This window comes from Aythya ferina (genome assembly GCF_964211825.1).
Source record: "Aythya ferina genome assembly, chromosome: 18".
Taxonomy (NCBI): domain Eukaryota; kingdom Metazoa; phylum Chordata; class Aves; order Anseriformes; family Anatidae; genus Aythya; species Aythya ferina.
The window spans coordinates 5,124,494-5,139,229 of record NC_140317.1 but is presented as its reverse complement, the minus strand read 5'-3'; the positions used below and the strand labels follow the sequence as shown (position 1 = coordinate 5,139,229).

Sequence of the window (14,736 nt, the reverse complement as noted above, 5' to 3'; positions counted from 1 at the left end):
CCGAACGGGCAGCTGGGGGGGGGGGGAATGATGTTGTCACCATCAAGCAGTTTGGTTTTTAAAGGCTTTGGCCAAAAATGACTGATGATTGTGCCCCCCTCCGCCTCCTCCTGCAGGCTGTAATTACTCAGGGAAATCACTCGGGTGTGAAGACAAACAATCTATGCCCAATTAGCAAGGACCCAATATTCAGAGGCTCCCAGCGGCTGGGCTCTCTCTGTCTTTAGACCTGGTCCTTTTCCCCCATGCCCATCAGGGGCTGTTCATGGATGGGGCAAGAATCTCTCTGCAGAAAGGGCCACCCAGGGGAGGGTAGAGGGAAAATGCCAACAGGATGGCCAACAGCCTCCAGCACCCCTAGGAGCTGTGCCACCCCCTCCCCAAATTGCAGTATCCTGCTGTAAAATTCTGCCCAGATTTTGGTCACGCTTGTCCTGTGACGTCCTGAGCGCACACAGAGCCATGGCCAAGGCCACCCTGCTGGGAATCACAGAATATTAGGGATTGGAAAGGACCCTAAAAGATCATCTAGTCCGATGATCCCGCTGCCGGAGCAGGACCAAAACCCACAGGAACACAGCCCAGCTTCTGAAACCACTGGAGCTGAACGCTCCGTGTCCCCATCCCCACACCAACACCCCCCCTGCAAGCTGCTCCTACGTGTTTCTGGTCTCTTTGCCGCCCCTTCAGCTTCTGCTCGAGGCGCCGGGCGGCCCGCAGCCACTGCTGGGCCAGGTGCCGGATCCTTTTCTTCATGAAGCTGAGCGACTCCTTGCCCGTGCCCACCAGCTCCAGCAGGCGAGCCAGGTCGCTCCGGAAAGCTGCCTGCAGGAGAAGGGAGAGATGCTTTGTGCCTGCTGGCAAGAAAAGTACTGATTTATTTTTTTTTCCCCCCAAAAAAAAACGTTGGAGAGGGATGGCTTCACTTGGGAAGCCTGACGCAGAGGACAGGTGGGAGAAGCGGGGGATTTTAGGGGTTGCTTCCACTTCTTGTTGCCTCTCAGCTCCGCTCTTGATGTCAGGGACATGGGAAACAGCCCTTGGGCTGCCCACGCCTGGGGATGGCAGTGACATGGGGGCGCCCAGGGCAGCCCCAACCAGCCCCCCTCACACCACGGTGAATGCCACGCATCCGAGGTGCCTTCCCAACCGAACCACCCCCCTCTCATCAGAATTGGTGCTGGGGACGGCCCCAGGGACATTTATTGCAGCAGCTCCATGCCCGTCACATCCCCCTGATGTCCCCAACCTTACCTGGGCACGGGGTGGCGGCGGGGGGGACGGGGCGGCCGCCGTCTGGTTCCTCCAGGGCAGGGGAGGGCAGAACCACTCGACTTCACTGAGGTAGATGAGGAATGAGCACTCGGTGCCGTCCACGCCAAAAAATGCATAGCAGGGGTCAGAGGTCCACCGGGCCCTCATCCACTGCAAAGGGGGCAAAGAAATATGTGGGGCTTGTCCCTGGCGCAGGGACCCTCAGTCCTCTCCCCCCTGAGCTACATTGGGGTTTGGAGGTGAGGGCAGGGGGACAAATGGTGAGGAGCTGCTGGAAAAGGAGGGGTGGTTGTGTTCCTTTTTTTGTGATTTTTTTTTTTGTGTGTGTGTATTTTTTTTTCCCACCAGTTCCAATTCTTCCCCCAGACCGGAGTCATTACCTCCTAGGAAACGATGCGCTATGGGGACTTCTTCCCATCCCCTGTGCCAGGGCTGCGGATTTCACAGCCCCAGGCACACGGCGGGGTGAGGAGGCAGATCCAGCAGCCATCCCCGTGAAGGATTTCACGTGCAGGAGAACAACCAGCGACCGCAGCCCCCATTCATCATCCCCCCCGCCCAGCTCCTGCCAGCCTCTTCCTAATTCAACTCCAAAACCAAATCTCCTCGGGAGACAGGTCGCAGCGCCTGCTATGTAAAATGCACCAATCACCCAGACAGGAGATCGAATTACAGCCTTCCACAATTAAATTACATCCCGAATTCGCTCCAATCGTGGACGGAAAGGGTGCCTTGTGCTAGGGGAGGTGGAAAACGCAACACACCGGTGTCATTTCAATGTACCCTTCAGTGTCTTTGCAGGGAGACTCAGCCCTGCAGGATCCTGAGCTGGAAGCAGGAGGCCGGGGAGGGAAGGGGAGAGGGAGATGCTTTTAATTAGTTCATGTAAATATGCTCTCTGACAAAGCAATCGTGCTCCAGGCCAAATGCCAGGCTGCGCTGAGGTGTAAGGAGCGCGCCGTGGCGGGCAGGACGCGGTATTTGCGATCGAGGTCCCTGCCACCTTAACAAGATGCTCTTCTGCGACACGCTGAGGTTATTCCCCAGACACCGGCACTGCTCCAGATATTTAAAGAAGATGTGACAGTGCTTTCTCCTCGCTGTGCTTCTGTCATTAAACACAGAAAATACCGGCAGGGAGAGACAGACTCAGGGAGCTGAGCCCGCTGCTGCCTGCCAGCCTCCGGGTCCCCAGCCCTTCCCCGCTGCTCGAAGCCTTTCCCAGCAGTTTCCAGTTGGGGTCAGCCCCGACTCACCTCCACCTTCCCAGCGCAGTCAGGGTACTTGGGGTCCCTGGGCACCTCGCACTGGTCCCTCCTGCCGTCCCCCACTGTGGAGAGAGGAGTTGGGTGAGGCAGCGCCGGCTGGAGCCACGCGAGGGGATGGGATGGGATGGGGCTGGCAGCCCCCGGGCATCACGAGGCAATGTTTTTAGGAGAAAACTAGGACTGCCAGAGACCAGGGAGTGGGAGTTCCCACCCAGGCTCCTCTTCCTGGCTGTAACAGCAAGGCAAGAGCCCTGGAAACCACGCTCAGATCAAAGCTGCATCCATGCTGAGCTGCCCCAAGCGGTGCCAGGAGCTCCGCCCAAGGGCTTCGCGTGCTCCCCTTGGTTTTGCAGACTGGAGTGGGTTATGTAGCCTCAGATCAGCATCCACCCCGCATTTTTACCAAGTTCTCCAGGGCAGGATCTCCCTATTGCACCTGTGTACTGTGTCGGAGCCCGGCTGTGCGCAGGACACTTACTTTTTGCGCTCATGAGGCTGTTCCGGAGAATCTGATCTACTTTTATTGCGATGTCCGAGACGTTTTGAGCGATAGCTTGGATCCTCTCCATCAAACCAGCTGCTGGCTGGAACCTGGGAATAAAGCAGAGACACCCTGAAAACATCCCCAAAACCCAGGCAGAGCTGAGCTGTTGTGTGCAACACGGGAGCGCCTCATCCTGCGCGGGCTTGGCACCAAGCTCAGTAGCTTCAAAGAGATTAGGCTTTAAAACAGCATAAATCGGTTTTCTGCTTTTTTTTTTTCCAGTGTGCTCATAAACACAGATATAGCCATGCATTTTACATGGGGAAGTATTAAATATGCCGGGGAAATCTGTTTTCCTTATTTCAGACGTGCTATGTTTGAAAATCCTCTGCTGCGATTGTTGGTCTCGCAGTGCATGCAGGAAGGTTGGGGGGAGAAAAGAACCAAAAATCAAGCCAAAGAATGAACAAAACAACAATGGGTGAAGGACAGAGCCACACCACAAAGCATGCAGGACATGTGGGTGGCCCAAACCACCACCAATGGACGGGTGGATTTCCACTCCCCCTGGTGAGGTGCAGCGCATGAGGGCTTTGGGGACAGGGGGACGGCTATGGGGACAGCTTCGGGGACAGGGCCATCGGCAGCACAGCCTGAGCTGGCCTTGAGCTCAGTGTCACAGCCCCCACAGAGCACGTGGGAACCTTCCTGGTACAGCTGGAGATCAAATGCCACCGGTGTGAGTTGCTGTACATGTACATGAGCTAAGGCTCCCGATCAATGCCGTCCTGGGTAAGCAGCACCATTAAACCCTTCTACACAACACACCAAGCAGCACAAGTGACAGCACTGCAAAGATGCCTGATGTCAATTAAAACCTGGTATAATTTACACAAAGGCAGGAAAATTCAATCCACTAGCAGTGGCGCCCTGCCTCGCTTGGTGAGGGGCAGATCTCCACCTCCGATGCCTCGCTTACAGTTTCTACCGCAAACGATGCCCTGATGAGCTCGGTTATCATGGAAAATATTTTTCCCTTCTGCAGTGTCAGGGCCACGAGCTTTTCCTGCTGCTGCTGAGATTGTTATAATACAAAGAAACGTCCTAAGCAGGGAGCAAACCCAAAAGGACTACCTTGAATACTCCCGGCACAGAAATAGGTACTGATACCAGGTCCTTCCCCCTGAAGTTTTATGCTTGTTCTCCAGCGGATCACTGAACCTGGAGGCTGGGATTTAAAGCACCTCTGTCCTCAAGGCTAAAAAAATCCTGGTTTTATGAACCGATACTGCTCCGGCTGTTGATTTAAAGTCCATTCTCCGGCAGCAAGCAGCCCACATTTTTCCTTCTGGCATGGTTTATGACCATCGATACTCAAGCTGCATACCTCTACGGGGAGCCACATATCTTAGGCTTTTAAGAAATAATAATTAAATGCAGAGGACACCATTGCCCCCAAGTAACTTCCAACCTTTCGCAGAGAATAAAGTCCAGGTCTCCTGCCAGCTGCTGTAACTGCTGAAACAGGGAGATTCCTCGTGAGACCCTGGCAAAATACAGACACAGAAATGACCTACGACAAGCTTGGCTTGTGAGCGTGGCTCTGAGGAGACAAAATGCTCCCAGTCTGAGGGCAAAAGTGCTCAGCCAGCACTGAAAACTCTCAAAGCCCTGGTTTTTGGTAGCTTTTTTCCACCAGGAAGCCGTGGTCAGTTCATGCAGGTGATGAGAACACACGGACTAAAAAATAAAAAGCCAGGACAGGCAGGTGAGGATCAAACATCTCCAGAATTACTGAATTTACAGCCAACGAGCCCAGCCTCCTGCTGTAACAACAGGAGGGGGACGAAGGCTTGGCAGGAATGCTCCTCGGGTTTCTCCAGCACTCACAGCAAAGCAAAAGGATGGGCACAGACACAGCAGCCCTGCTCCAAAACACCTAAATCAGGGCACGGTCCAACCTCTACCTGCAGCCAGAAGCTGCCCCAAGACCTGGCCAAGTCTAATCCAGCCCCCAGCAGTCAGGAGAATCCCAATGATCGAAGGCAGCCTTGGTCTCCATCTCCTCCCTGAGAACCTCCAGACATCAGCAAGGACCGAGCACTGGCACTTCCAAACATAAAATCAGGATCTTCACCCCCAGATAAATGGCTCAGCCCCACAGCCAGCACCAATCCTGCTCACTGCCACCAGATCTGGCCCGGTGCCTGTCAGTTCACCCAGCTCCTGCTGCAGCTCTTCCCTGAACACAAAGGCTTTGAGGCTTTGATGTAAGATGTGTGTTTGATCACGGCATGTCAGCAGCACTCGCAGCTCTCCGAAACAAGACAGCCGCGTCGTGCCAGGCTTCCTGCAAGGCACAGGAGGGTTACCTGAGAGGAGACGAAAACTGAACTGACCTGGATCAAGAAGCCAAGGGGATGTTTCGCTCCCTTCAGCTATTCTGGAGCTGAAATGTCCAGTGCGGTCCTTGGCATGTTTTATATATTAAAAGAAAGGAGTAACTGCAGAAAACATCCTGAACCATGCTCAGTCTCGCACCACCTGCACCTTTACTCTTCAAATCAACCTCCTCCAACCCCCCCCCCTGCCTTGGGCACTGGGTTCCAAGGGCTTTGGGTGCAGCACCCAGCCCGCCGCCTCCTCTGCTGGGCAGCAAGGCACAGCTCGAGCAGCAAATTTCATTTAACGTGCTAATGAGACGAGAAAGAGGTTAAGCAGAAGTTACATCAGCTATCGTTAAAGCGATTTGTCACCTGGGTAGAGGACAAGGAAATAAAACACCAAAGGCAAAACCTCTAAGGCAAAGAGGTTTCCTGCAGCTCGTCAGAATTCGATACCTTAATTCTTAGCACCTGGAGACACTGGGAAGGACAAGGTAAGTGGCTTGTTCTGCTAAATGACAGCTCAGCAGAATGGAAACGTGGCTCGTTATCCAAAAACAGCAGCGAGATCACAAAATGTTTACCCAGCACGAGAAGCAGGGTGCGGAGTCACGGCAAGTGGCTGGAGCAGGACGGTGCCTGGAAGGGACCGGGCAGGACACGCTCCATGTCCCACAAAGCCTGGCCCCTGCGGGGTCTCAGGCTGTGGGTGCAGCCCCCACCAGCACAGCAGGATGAAAAGCTCTTTACCAGCAACACTGCTGCACAGGGAGCAGCAACAGGCCCCTTCTTTCCTTCTTGCTTTTTAAATTTTTCTCTAGCGACGATATAAATGCCACCGAAATGCACTGGGGCTATGCCAGCTATTGAAACTATAGTAAATTACTACAGGTTTTCTAGAAGAAATTTTTCCCTGGGACCTTAAAACCATTTACTACGGCAAATACAGTACTTTTACTTCTAACCATCAATATTGATTTCATCTTTATTATTTTCAGATTTATACTTCCCCGTGTTGATTACGATTCAGATCACACGGTGGCTTATAACGCACTGTATACAGTATTCATCTCATTTCAAAAACTGCTATTAAGATGTATCTTTCCCCACAGGCAGATCATTTGCCATATAATGTAGCCAGAGGTTGAATTTTCCTTTACTTTTTTATACATTAATTTGGTTCCCTTCACTTTGTCTCTCACTCGCAACCCTGCAGCAGCGGCTCAGACTCAAGCTTGTTTATCCCTTTACAAGGTACTGTATTTTTATTGCCTTTTATAAAAAGTGGCATTATGAAAAGATGAATCTCTTTCTATTTGTGCGTTGTCTTCATAATACAAACCCTAAGCATATTTGTTTGCTCATCCTATATTTCTTGCTATTAACTGCTGAAAGCGGTGACTTTGGAGGACCGCTACAGATGGGGAAAAGCAGATGTTTTGAAGATACATCAACAAACGCAACGTTCGTACAGAGCCGTTTACCAAAGGACTTCAACTTGTTCACGGTGATGTGCTGTCGTTTGCCTCTTTAAAGATTTTTTTTGCCCAAAGACACAAGGCAGAAGAGACAGCCAAGCACAAAACGTGTCTGCCCAGCTGCACCACAGGAGAGGGAACCCAAATCCCAAGGGGCACTGATGGCAAACCTTCTATCCACATCCTTGTGTGCATCCCCAAGTCCTCTACAAGGGGATGGCTTGCACTCAAAAACACAAAGAGAAAAAAAAAAAAAACCCTTAGGGCAGGGAGGTTGCCTGTTAGCTGCTGCTCTCCCCAAATTTCGGATTGCTGCCCCTGTACCGCAGCTCACAACAGGGGCTGCAGCAGGGGTTGGCCAGGTGCCCCATTCATGAGGACCAGCCACACATCTTGTGTTTATTTAAGTTCTGAACCTGGATTTATCGCCAGAAATCTGGTACTGGAGCACGTCCACAAGCTTTGCTTGGCCTTAGCACGCAGCCATGGGTGGCCGTGAGAAACACTGAGCCCCGTGGGGTGCCACGGTGGGAGTTTGGAAAGGTTCAAAGCCATAGGGAGCAGAGGAAAAGCCCAAAGCCTTTCTATCAACCTGGCAGAAAAGCACAGTTAAAGGAGAAAAAAAAAAAAAATAGGAAAAAAAAAACAGGCAAAGGTGACCAAAACCTGCTGCACACCACATTACTGGGAATCCCATAGCTGACAGGGCACAAAGTTCAGTAAGATGTGGGGCTGGGGCACGCACCCCATACTCCCCAGCCTCATTACGGCCCCTGGTGGTCCCCTGGGTGCCCCAGATCCCATCCCAGCACAGGTACGGTGCCACTGATCCCCAGGAGCTGTGCACTAAACCCTGTGCAACTGAGAAGGGTTTTATGCTTCACAGGCAGCCCCGGCCGGTCAACCGGATAAAAATAAAAAATTGCATTAAAAAAAAATATATCACAGAACCGTGCACGCTTCAAATATAATTTCTGGTATCTCTGTATTCAGTAATCTTTTTCATTACATCTCAGGGCTGAGACAAACAGCTCAATCTCCTCTCCGTGAATACTTGAATAAAGACCCAAGATCGCTCGGGCTCTGTTTGCACTCTTTGTGAATTCATATCGGGCAAATAACCTAGAGAATACATTATTTCAGGACAGGACCATGCCAGGGAAACTCATTTGAAGCAAATATTGGATGCTGCACAAGCAGAGCTGCTGCCGAGCTCCTCCAGTCGAGCTACTTCAGCAAATTGTGGGAAGGAAACCACGCGGGTGACCGGCCCTGGCTGTCCGAATGACAGATCACGTTGTAAATACCGGGGCATTTTCCTCACTGAAGTGCTTCGATTTATTTTAATTTCCATTTACCGCAGGTGACGTTCTGCACAAAAATGCGTTTAAAGGCTCAGGCCCTGAGCGAGCTGCGGCGCCCCTTGGGGAGCCTCTGCCTGCGCAGGGAGCAGGCAACACATTTCCCAGGAAATAAGGTCCCTGATGAAAACCTGGCCCAGCTTCCCAATCAGCGTGGTATTGCAGCCCTGCACCGAGCACCCAGCGCATATTTCCACACAAGCAGAACTTGCCAGTGATGTGTAATCAAGATTGTTAATTAAAATATTTTACGAATGCTATAAGCTGCTGAGGGAGCCTTCCCGAGCTGGATAGGAGGCTGCAGCCACAAGCCCAAGCCCTCTTCTCCCTAACGCCTTGTGGAGCAGAACAGAGCCAAGCCCTAAGCACAGGTGTCAGCGAGTTTTATTCCTGTGAACAAAAAGGGTCAAAGATACAAGGGTTACAGGCTCAGTCACCTCGATGTACCTTAATCTTCGCTTGATTGGGGCATAAATCAGAGGTATTTGCTGCACGCTCGGGCAGTCTGATGCCTGCAGGTTGCCAGAAACAGCCTTTGAGGGGTCCTGGAGATGTCGCCATGCTCAGCAAGCTGCTGAGAATGACATCCAAAAACAACCTGCCCCAAAGTTAGACGAAAATACCCATTTTGCCCACCTGAGGCTGTGCTGTGGGCTCTGTGGAAGGATGCTCCCCATCTCCCGCAGGTACTGAGGGCTCTCCAGCTGCAAGCTGCCCGAGGTGACTCGAGCACAGCTCCAAACCAACAGGAGAGCACTTTAACTCCACGTCTAACCCATTGAGAAGCCTCCTTGGCAAAGCCCTGCGTAAGGCAACCCCCGACACATTGACATTTCGGGCTGAAAATGAACAAAAAGCAAAGCCTGCTGAGGAATTGACCACAGCAAACTGAGCTGGAGGTGCTGGAGGGATGCAAACCCAGGAGCAAGGGGGGAGAGAAGCCAGGTGCTGCCATGGGGACCCCAAAATCAGCAGCAGCGTCCCCAAGGCACTCCTCGATGGCAGCGATTTGGGGACAAATGGAGCTGGGCAGGATGCAGGAACCCCATCCATTCGGTGACACGCTGTGAGACCTGTAATTACCAGGGGAATTTGGAGTCATGTAACGATTACAAGAACAAATACTTTAAGCGCATGGAAATTAACTGAGCCCTGGCAGTAATTAAGCTTGAAGATTAATCAGTCATTAGCAAATAACACTCTTCGTCTGCTAACCACTACGCAGGGCCGAGGGGCAGCAAGGCAGGGCACCGGCACACAGACCCCAGCCTGGGACCCCTGCTGCCACTTCCCATGTGGGGACAGCCCCAGGATGGGGACCAGGGCTCCCTCTAGCCCCCAGCTCTGGCATTTTTGGGGTCCATTTAGGATCAACCACCTCACACCCGCTCCATCCCTCCCCAAACTCTTTCCAACAGGGCACTGGCGCTTCCCCTGCTGGCTAACATTTCCCCTGCCCAGCAAACAGCTCTCCAGGAGGCTTCCATAAGTACTTCTAATTTCCTTCCCTCTGATGATTTACGAGGGTTGCATTCAATTAACAGAGACATTGATTTTCCTGCAGCTGACTGGCAGCCTGCTGGCGATCTGTACAAAATCCACCGCTCACCTTCCCGCACGGGCAGGGAGCACAAACGGCTGGAAAAGGGCTCAGGAATCCCAGGCACAAGGCAGGGTGCTGCAGCTGGTGCCCCTAACCCAGTGTGAAAAAACAGAGATCTTCCCAAAAAAACTCTGGGCACCTCCTCTAGGGCAGATTTTGGATGCTTGGGTGTACCAAAACCATCTCTAAAGCCCTGCAGGGGCGATGCACAGAGGCACCCACGCATGCTCAGCCTCAGACAGCACCTACAGAGCTGAAGATGATTTTTGCCATCTTGGGGAGCCTTCCAGCTGTGTAAAGATGCTTGCCCTGACAGCTGGGGGGCTTCCCAAGGCCGGTGGTTCATTGCACCCCATGTATTTGGATTCCTCCCTGTCCCTTTCCCTGCAGAAATCCACCCCTCCGGGCTGGTGGGGGGGCACTGGCTGTGCTGCTGATTGCAGGGTTTCCGCACAGCACCCGGGGGGCTTCAGCTCGTCCCTATCCAGGAGGTGCTCTGCGAGCCCACAGCTTTCCTATTTCGCTGGCAATCCTATCATAGGCATGAGAGCACTTTGGGAAAGTGAAAAATAACCCACTGCTGCTCAGGAGCGGCGGACACTGTGCTCGTGGCTGTGCTGACCGGGATGGGGATGAGCGCAGCAGCTGTGCTAACCCAGAGGGGCTTTAAAGAATCAAATCCCTTTGAAATTACCACCCTTTAATTGTATCAGCATTGGCTGACAGCTTCACATCGGTCACGAGAGATCAAAGAGGGAGGGAGGAGGGAACAGGCCAGGATGGAGCCCACAAACCCAAGGCTGGGGCTGCCTCGGGCTCAGCTGGAGCCCCCTTCCCCTTGCAGCCCTATAATAAAACCAAGCTCCAGGGGCTGCAGGGGAGGAGGAAGGAAAAACTCTCAAAGACACTAAGGACCATCAGCCCCACCAGCTTCTTCTGCTGTTTGGGATGCTCCCAGGGGATAATTTATAAAGAGCAAAAGGTGAGGAGCTGGCAGAAGTCGCCCCTGCCGAGGGATATTCTGCCCCTGAAAACTGAGGACGCTGTAATAGCCAGCACTCGGTGCCATCTCAGAGGAGCCACAAAACACAGAGGATGCTTTGAGGAGGTCTGTCAGCCCTCATCCTCCATGGTCTCCCTGTCCCAGACTCAACAGATGAATCAGTCCCCCCCTCAGCCCTGCCATTAGAAACCTGGAGCTGTGACACCCCACAGCCAGGGTCACTGCTAGGTGTCACCCCCACGTGTCCCCAAGGGCCACTCATCCCTCTGAGGTGCCTGAGACCACCCTGGACCCACCTGGGACAAGCAGCTCCGCAGGGCTGCCGCCACCCAGAGTGACATTTCCCTCCAAAGCGATCGCTGCCAGCCCACAGAAACACTTCTAAGCTCATCTTTTGGCTGCTGATGTACAGAAATTACCATAACCTGGAATCGCTCGTTCTTTTAATGAGAAATTGGCCAAAAACGTCATCAGATCAGAGCCAGCGCCTTCCAGTCTAGCAGCCACATCCCTTTCCTGGGCAGGATTGCTGCTGTCCTGCTCATGCCCCCAGCCATCAGCCAGCCCTGCGACGACAACATCCCCAGCAGCTGCCGTCACGCAGACGAACGATGTTTTTCAGTGGTTAAAATTACATTACTGAAAAGGCAAGAGTGCGCACTCGCAGGCTTCCTGTGCAACTCTAATTCGTGCGTGCACTCAGTTCAGCGCAGCCCAGCCTTTAATTGCAGGCTCTCTTACTCTATTTTCCATTAGAGGTGCAGAAGAGACTCGGAAGGAAAGCGAGGGAGAGGAGTGGAAATGATCGTGGAAACACCGAGGTGCAGAAACCCTCGCCAGCCACCGAGCACAAGCAGAATGCTGCAGCCTCGGTGACCTCGGTGACAAGGTGCAGGGCAGCAGGGACAATTGCATGTCACATCCCTGCACCGTGTCACCACTCTGCCTGAGCAAAGCCTGCTCTGCATTTTCCCAGCCTCGCAGACCTTGCCACAAGCACTGCCCTTTGTTTTTTTCCCCACCTCTGCCCCTCCATATTCAAGTTCCTTTACCTACTATATTTTTGCAGGCCTTGGAGCGACAGCGAATTAGCATGAATAAATGTTCAAAGCCTCCCTAGCAAAGGGTAAATCTCTTTGGTAAATCGGCATGTTGTGATTTGAAGGCACCTTTCACGCCATTGGCACGTGGCACGGAGGCAGCCCGCATACCATGGGAGCACCAGCGCCGTGCCATGAGTGTTTCAGGGCCAGCCAGTTTGCTGCTATTTCATTTTTAGCCTCTCTCAGCTCCAACACTGGACATCTCAGCCCCGTGTCCCAAAGCACAGTCATTTCAGTGGCTGTTTCAGCTTGGCATTTCCGAAAGGGAGGATGGAGAGGGCGGGAGAGGAAGCTGTGGGGCTGGTGGCTCGGTGCCAGGCAGGACACCCAGGCTTTGTTCCCTCCACAGCCCTATTAGTTTTATTTTTATCGCTTTACATCCTGGGCAGACCATACAATCACCACCCACCTGGGGCTGCTGCCTGCATGGGAGGTGCGACACCTCCTTACCCTCTGCAGGACACAGCAGCACCGGGTGGATGATGAGAGGAGTGAGGCTGGGATTTCCCAGATCCTCCCCATGGTGTCAGGCATCACCTGAGCAGCGATTTGGAGCCTCAGCTGCAGGCAACCCATCCCCTGCGGTGCTCCTGCAGCAGCAGCAAGCACGATGGAGACGTGTTTGCAGGGAGAACGTGAGCGCAGAGCAGCAGAGCTCGCTCTGGGGGTTGATGGCAGAGGGAGCACAGCCCCTTTGCACCACGTCCTGCTCTAACCCACCTCCAGCTCTGCCACAGCACAGCGGTGAAGAGATGCACAAGGTAACCCCAAAGTTCACGGGAATTTCAGAAATCCCCCCACCAAAACCTTTCCAAACACCACCGATGCAGGTCTCTCCATACCACATGCCCTGGGGAGCTCTGCCAGCAGCTCAGCCCAGGAGTTTTGACACCGCAGAACACACTGGGGGGCTTTTTGCTTCTGCAATTCCCCCGTGCCCGTGAACTGGAGGCCAGCAGCAGTGCCCGGGGCGCAGCCGACTGACCTGTCCAGAGGGAAGCGTGCTTCGTCCCCTTTGTGGAAGTCAGTGCTGTTCTCCAGCCTGGCCAGGATGTCCATCCTCTTCATCAGCAGCTCCAGCATGTCGCTCATCCGCCGCAGCACCCCTCGGGACTCCAGCGCGCCCATCACTGCAGGGCACAAAGAGCAAGGGGACACGGTCACAGCCGGGCGATGAGACAGCGAGACCCCCCCGCGACGCTTCAACCCCGAGCTGCCCCTGTGCCCGCCAGCCCCACAGGTGGGTTTGGGGTGTTTTGGGCTGTCTCTGTGCCCTGTACATCCCCTCCCTGGCTTTTCAGCCCCATACCCATCATCGTGCCCAAGGTGCAGAGCTCAGACTAATCCCTGCCTGTGCCCAAATTTATCCGGGCTGCTGCAGATCCCATCAGCCAGCAGCTGCACCAGCCCCAGCCCTCTCTGGGCACAAACTCCCGGCACACCCACCCGGATCCTGCCTGTCCCAAGTGCTTACAGAAACCAAACTTCATTCTCGAGCACTGAACAAGCCTCCTTTTGTTACACGCTTCTATTTTTCACTCCGCAGGACCCACCTAGCCCGGCATCCTGCCTTTGGCAGCAGCCTAAGGTGAATTGTTTAGGGAAAAGCACGAGAAACAGAGCAAATCCCCACTCCTCCCTCAGCACATCCTCCCAGCAACACCACGCTTTCCTCCTGCAGAGAAAAAAAAAAAAATCCTTTCTACCCAAACCAACTACAGGATGGGTGCCCCAGGCTCTGGAAATAGCTCGTTGTTTGTGCATTGCATCTCAGCAAATTCCTCCAGCAGGGAAAAACTCCTGATTCCCAGCCCCATTTTGCACTCTGCTTGCTTCGGGCTGGCACAGCACCAACCAGTGTTGTGCTGAAATTGCTGGCGGCCGAGCTCCCCGAGTCCCCAGACCGGCAACACGCGGGGTCCTGGTTTGATCTTCTGCCTGGTGACAGGCAGCCCCGAGCCCCGAGCCAAGCAATGGAAAATAAAGCTCCCGTTTCATCTCAGTGTGCTTCATTTCATGTCTGTAATAACTTAATCAGCACATAATCCCCCAACTTCTCCCGTTTAGCTTATCTCCACTCACATGTGCTTGTCAAGAGGCAGCACACATTTCGTTTACGGAGCAGCAGGAGATGCACAGACGGATGCTTTGGGGGGCTATCGGGATCTGGGCACCTCTCCTGCTGCTGCAGACGGCCACAAACCTGGCTGTAGGAAGGTCAGAGTGCAGCCCCCTGCCCACATCAAGCAGCACAGGGACCTGCACATTGGTGGCATCCAAACGACCATGGTGTTTATGGCCGTGCTGGGATCTGGCTGCCCCAGGAAGTCTCCCAAGGTTTGACTCCTGATGCTGTGGTGCTGGAGCTGTGCAGGCAGCAGGATGGGATTCCCAGCTCCGACACGGGAGGGCTGCAACGGGCACCACAGCTGATCCAGGGGCTTTGGCACCCACGTCCCCCCCTACACCAGGCTCCTGAGCACCCCAAGGAGCTGGGCGGCGCTGGGTGCTCGCCCCAGCAGCTCCGTGGGTGCTGTGAGAGCATCACATTGCTGCCACGTGCACCTGAGTGTGGTTACATCCGAGCCCTAAACCCTACGGGAAGCTGATGGCAGGCCAGCAGGAATCTTGCTGCTTGGCTGGGATTATCAACAACACATTATTTTTTCCTGGCACTATCCAATAAAATGGAAGAAAAACAAAGAGTGAAAGAAAATCCTAAAAATAAAAAAAAAAGTCCCATCCATTCCTGAGACTTTCAAACACTCCCTGCGCTC

The 14,736-nt window shown here is 53.6% G+C and overlaps 1 protein-coding gene across 2 annotated transcripts in view; it reads right to left on the bottom strand.

The window, feature by feature from the left end:
- Window positions 1-14,736, bottom strand: part of MGAT5B (alpha-1,6-mannosylglycoprotein 6-beta-N-acetylglucosaminyltransferase B) — a 56,216-nt gene that overhangs the window by 22,964 nt on the left and 18,516 nt on the right. For both annotated transcript variants that reach the window (XM_084492192.1, XM_084492193.1), the window contains exons 3-7: window positions 12,945-13,089; window positions 3,022-3,134; window positions 2,532-2,605; window positions 1,255-1,425; window positions 661-825 (exon numbers count right to left, since the gene is read on the bottom strand). In XM_084492192.1, the coding sequence (XP_084348318.1) occupies window positions 661-825; window positions 1,255-1,425; window positions 2,532-2,605; window positions 3,022-3,134; window positions 12,945-13,089 (668 nt within the window). The remainder of the gene's footprint in view (window positions 1-660; window positions 826-1,254; window positions 1,426-2,531; window positions 2,606-3,021; window positions 3,135-12,944; window positions 13,090-14,736) is intronic.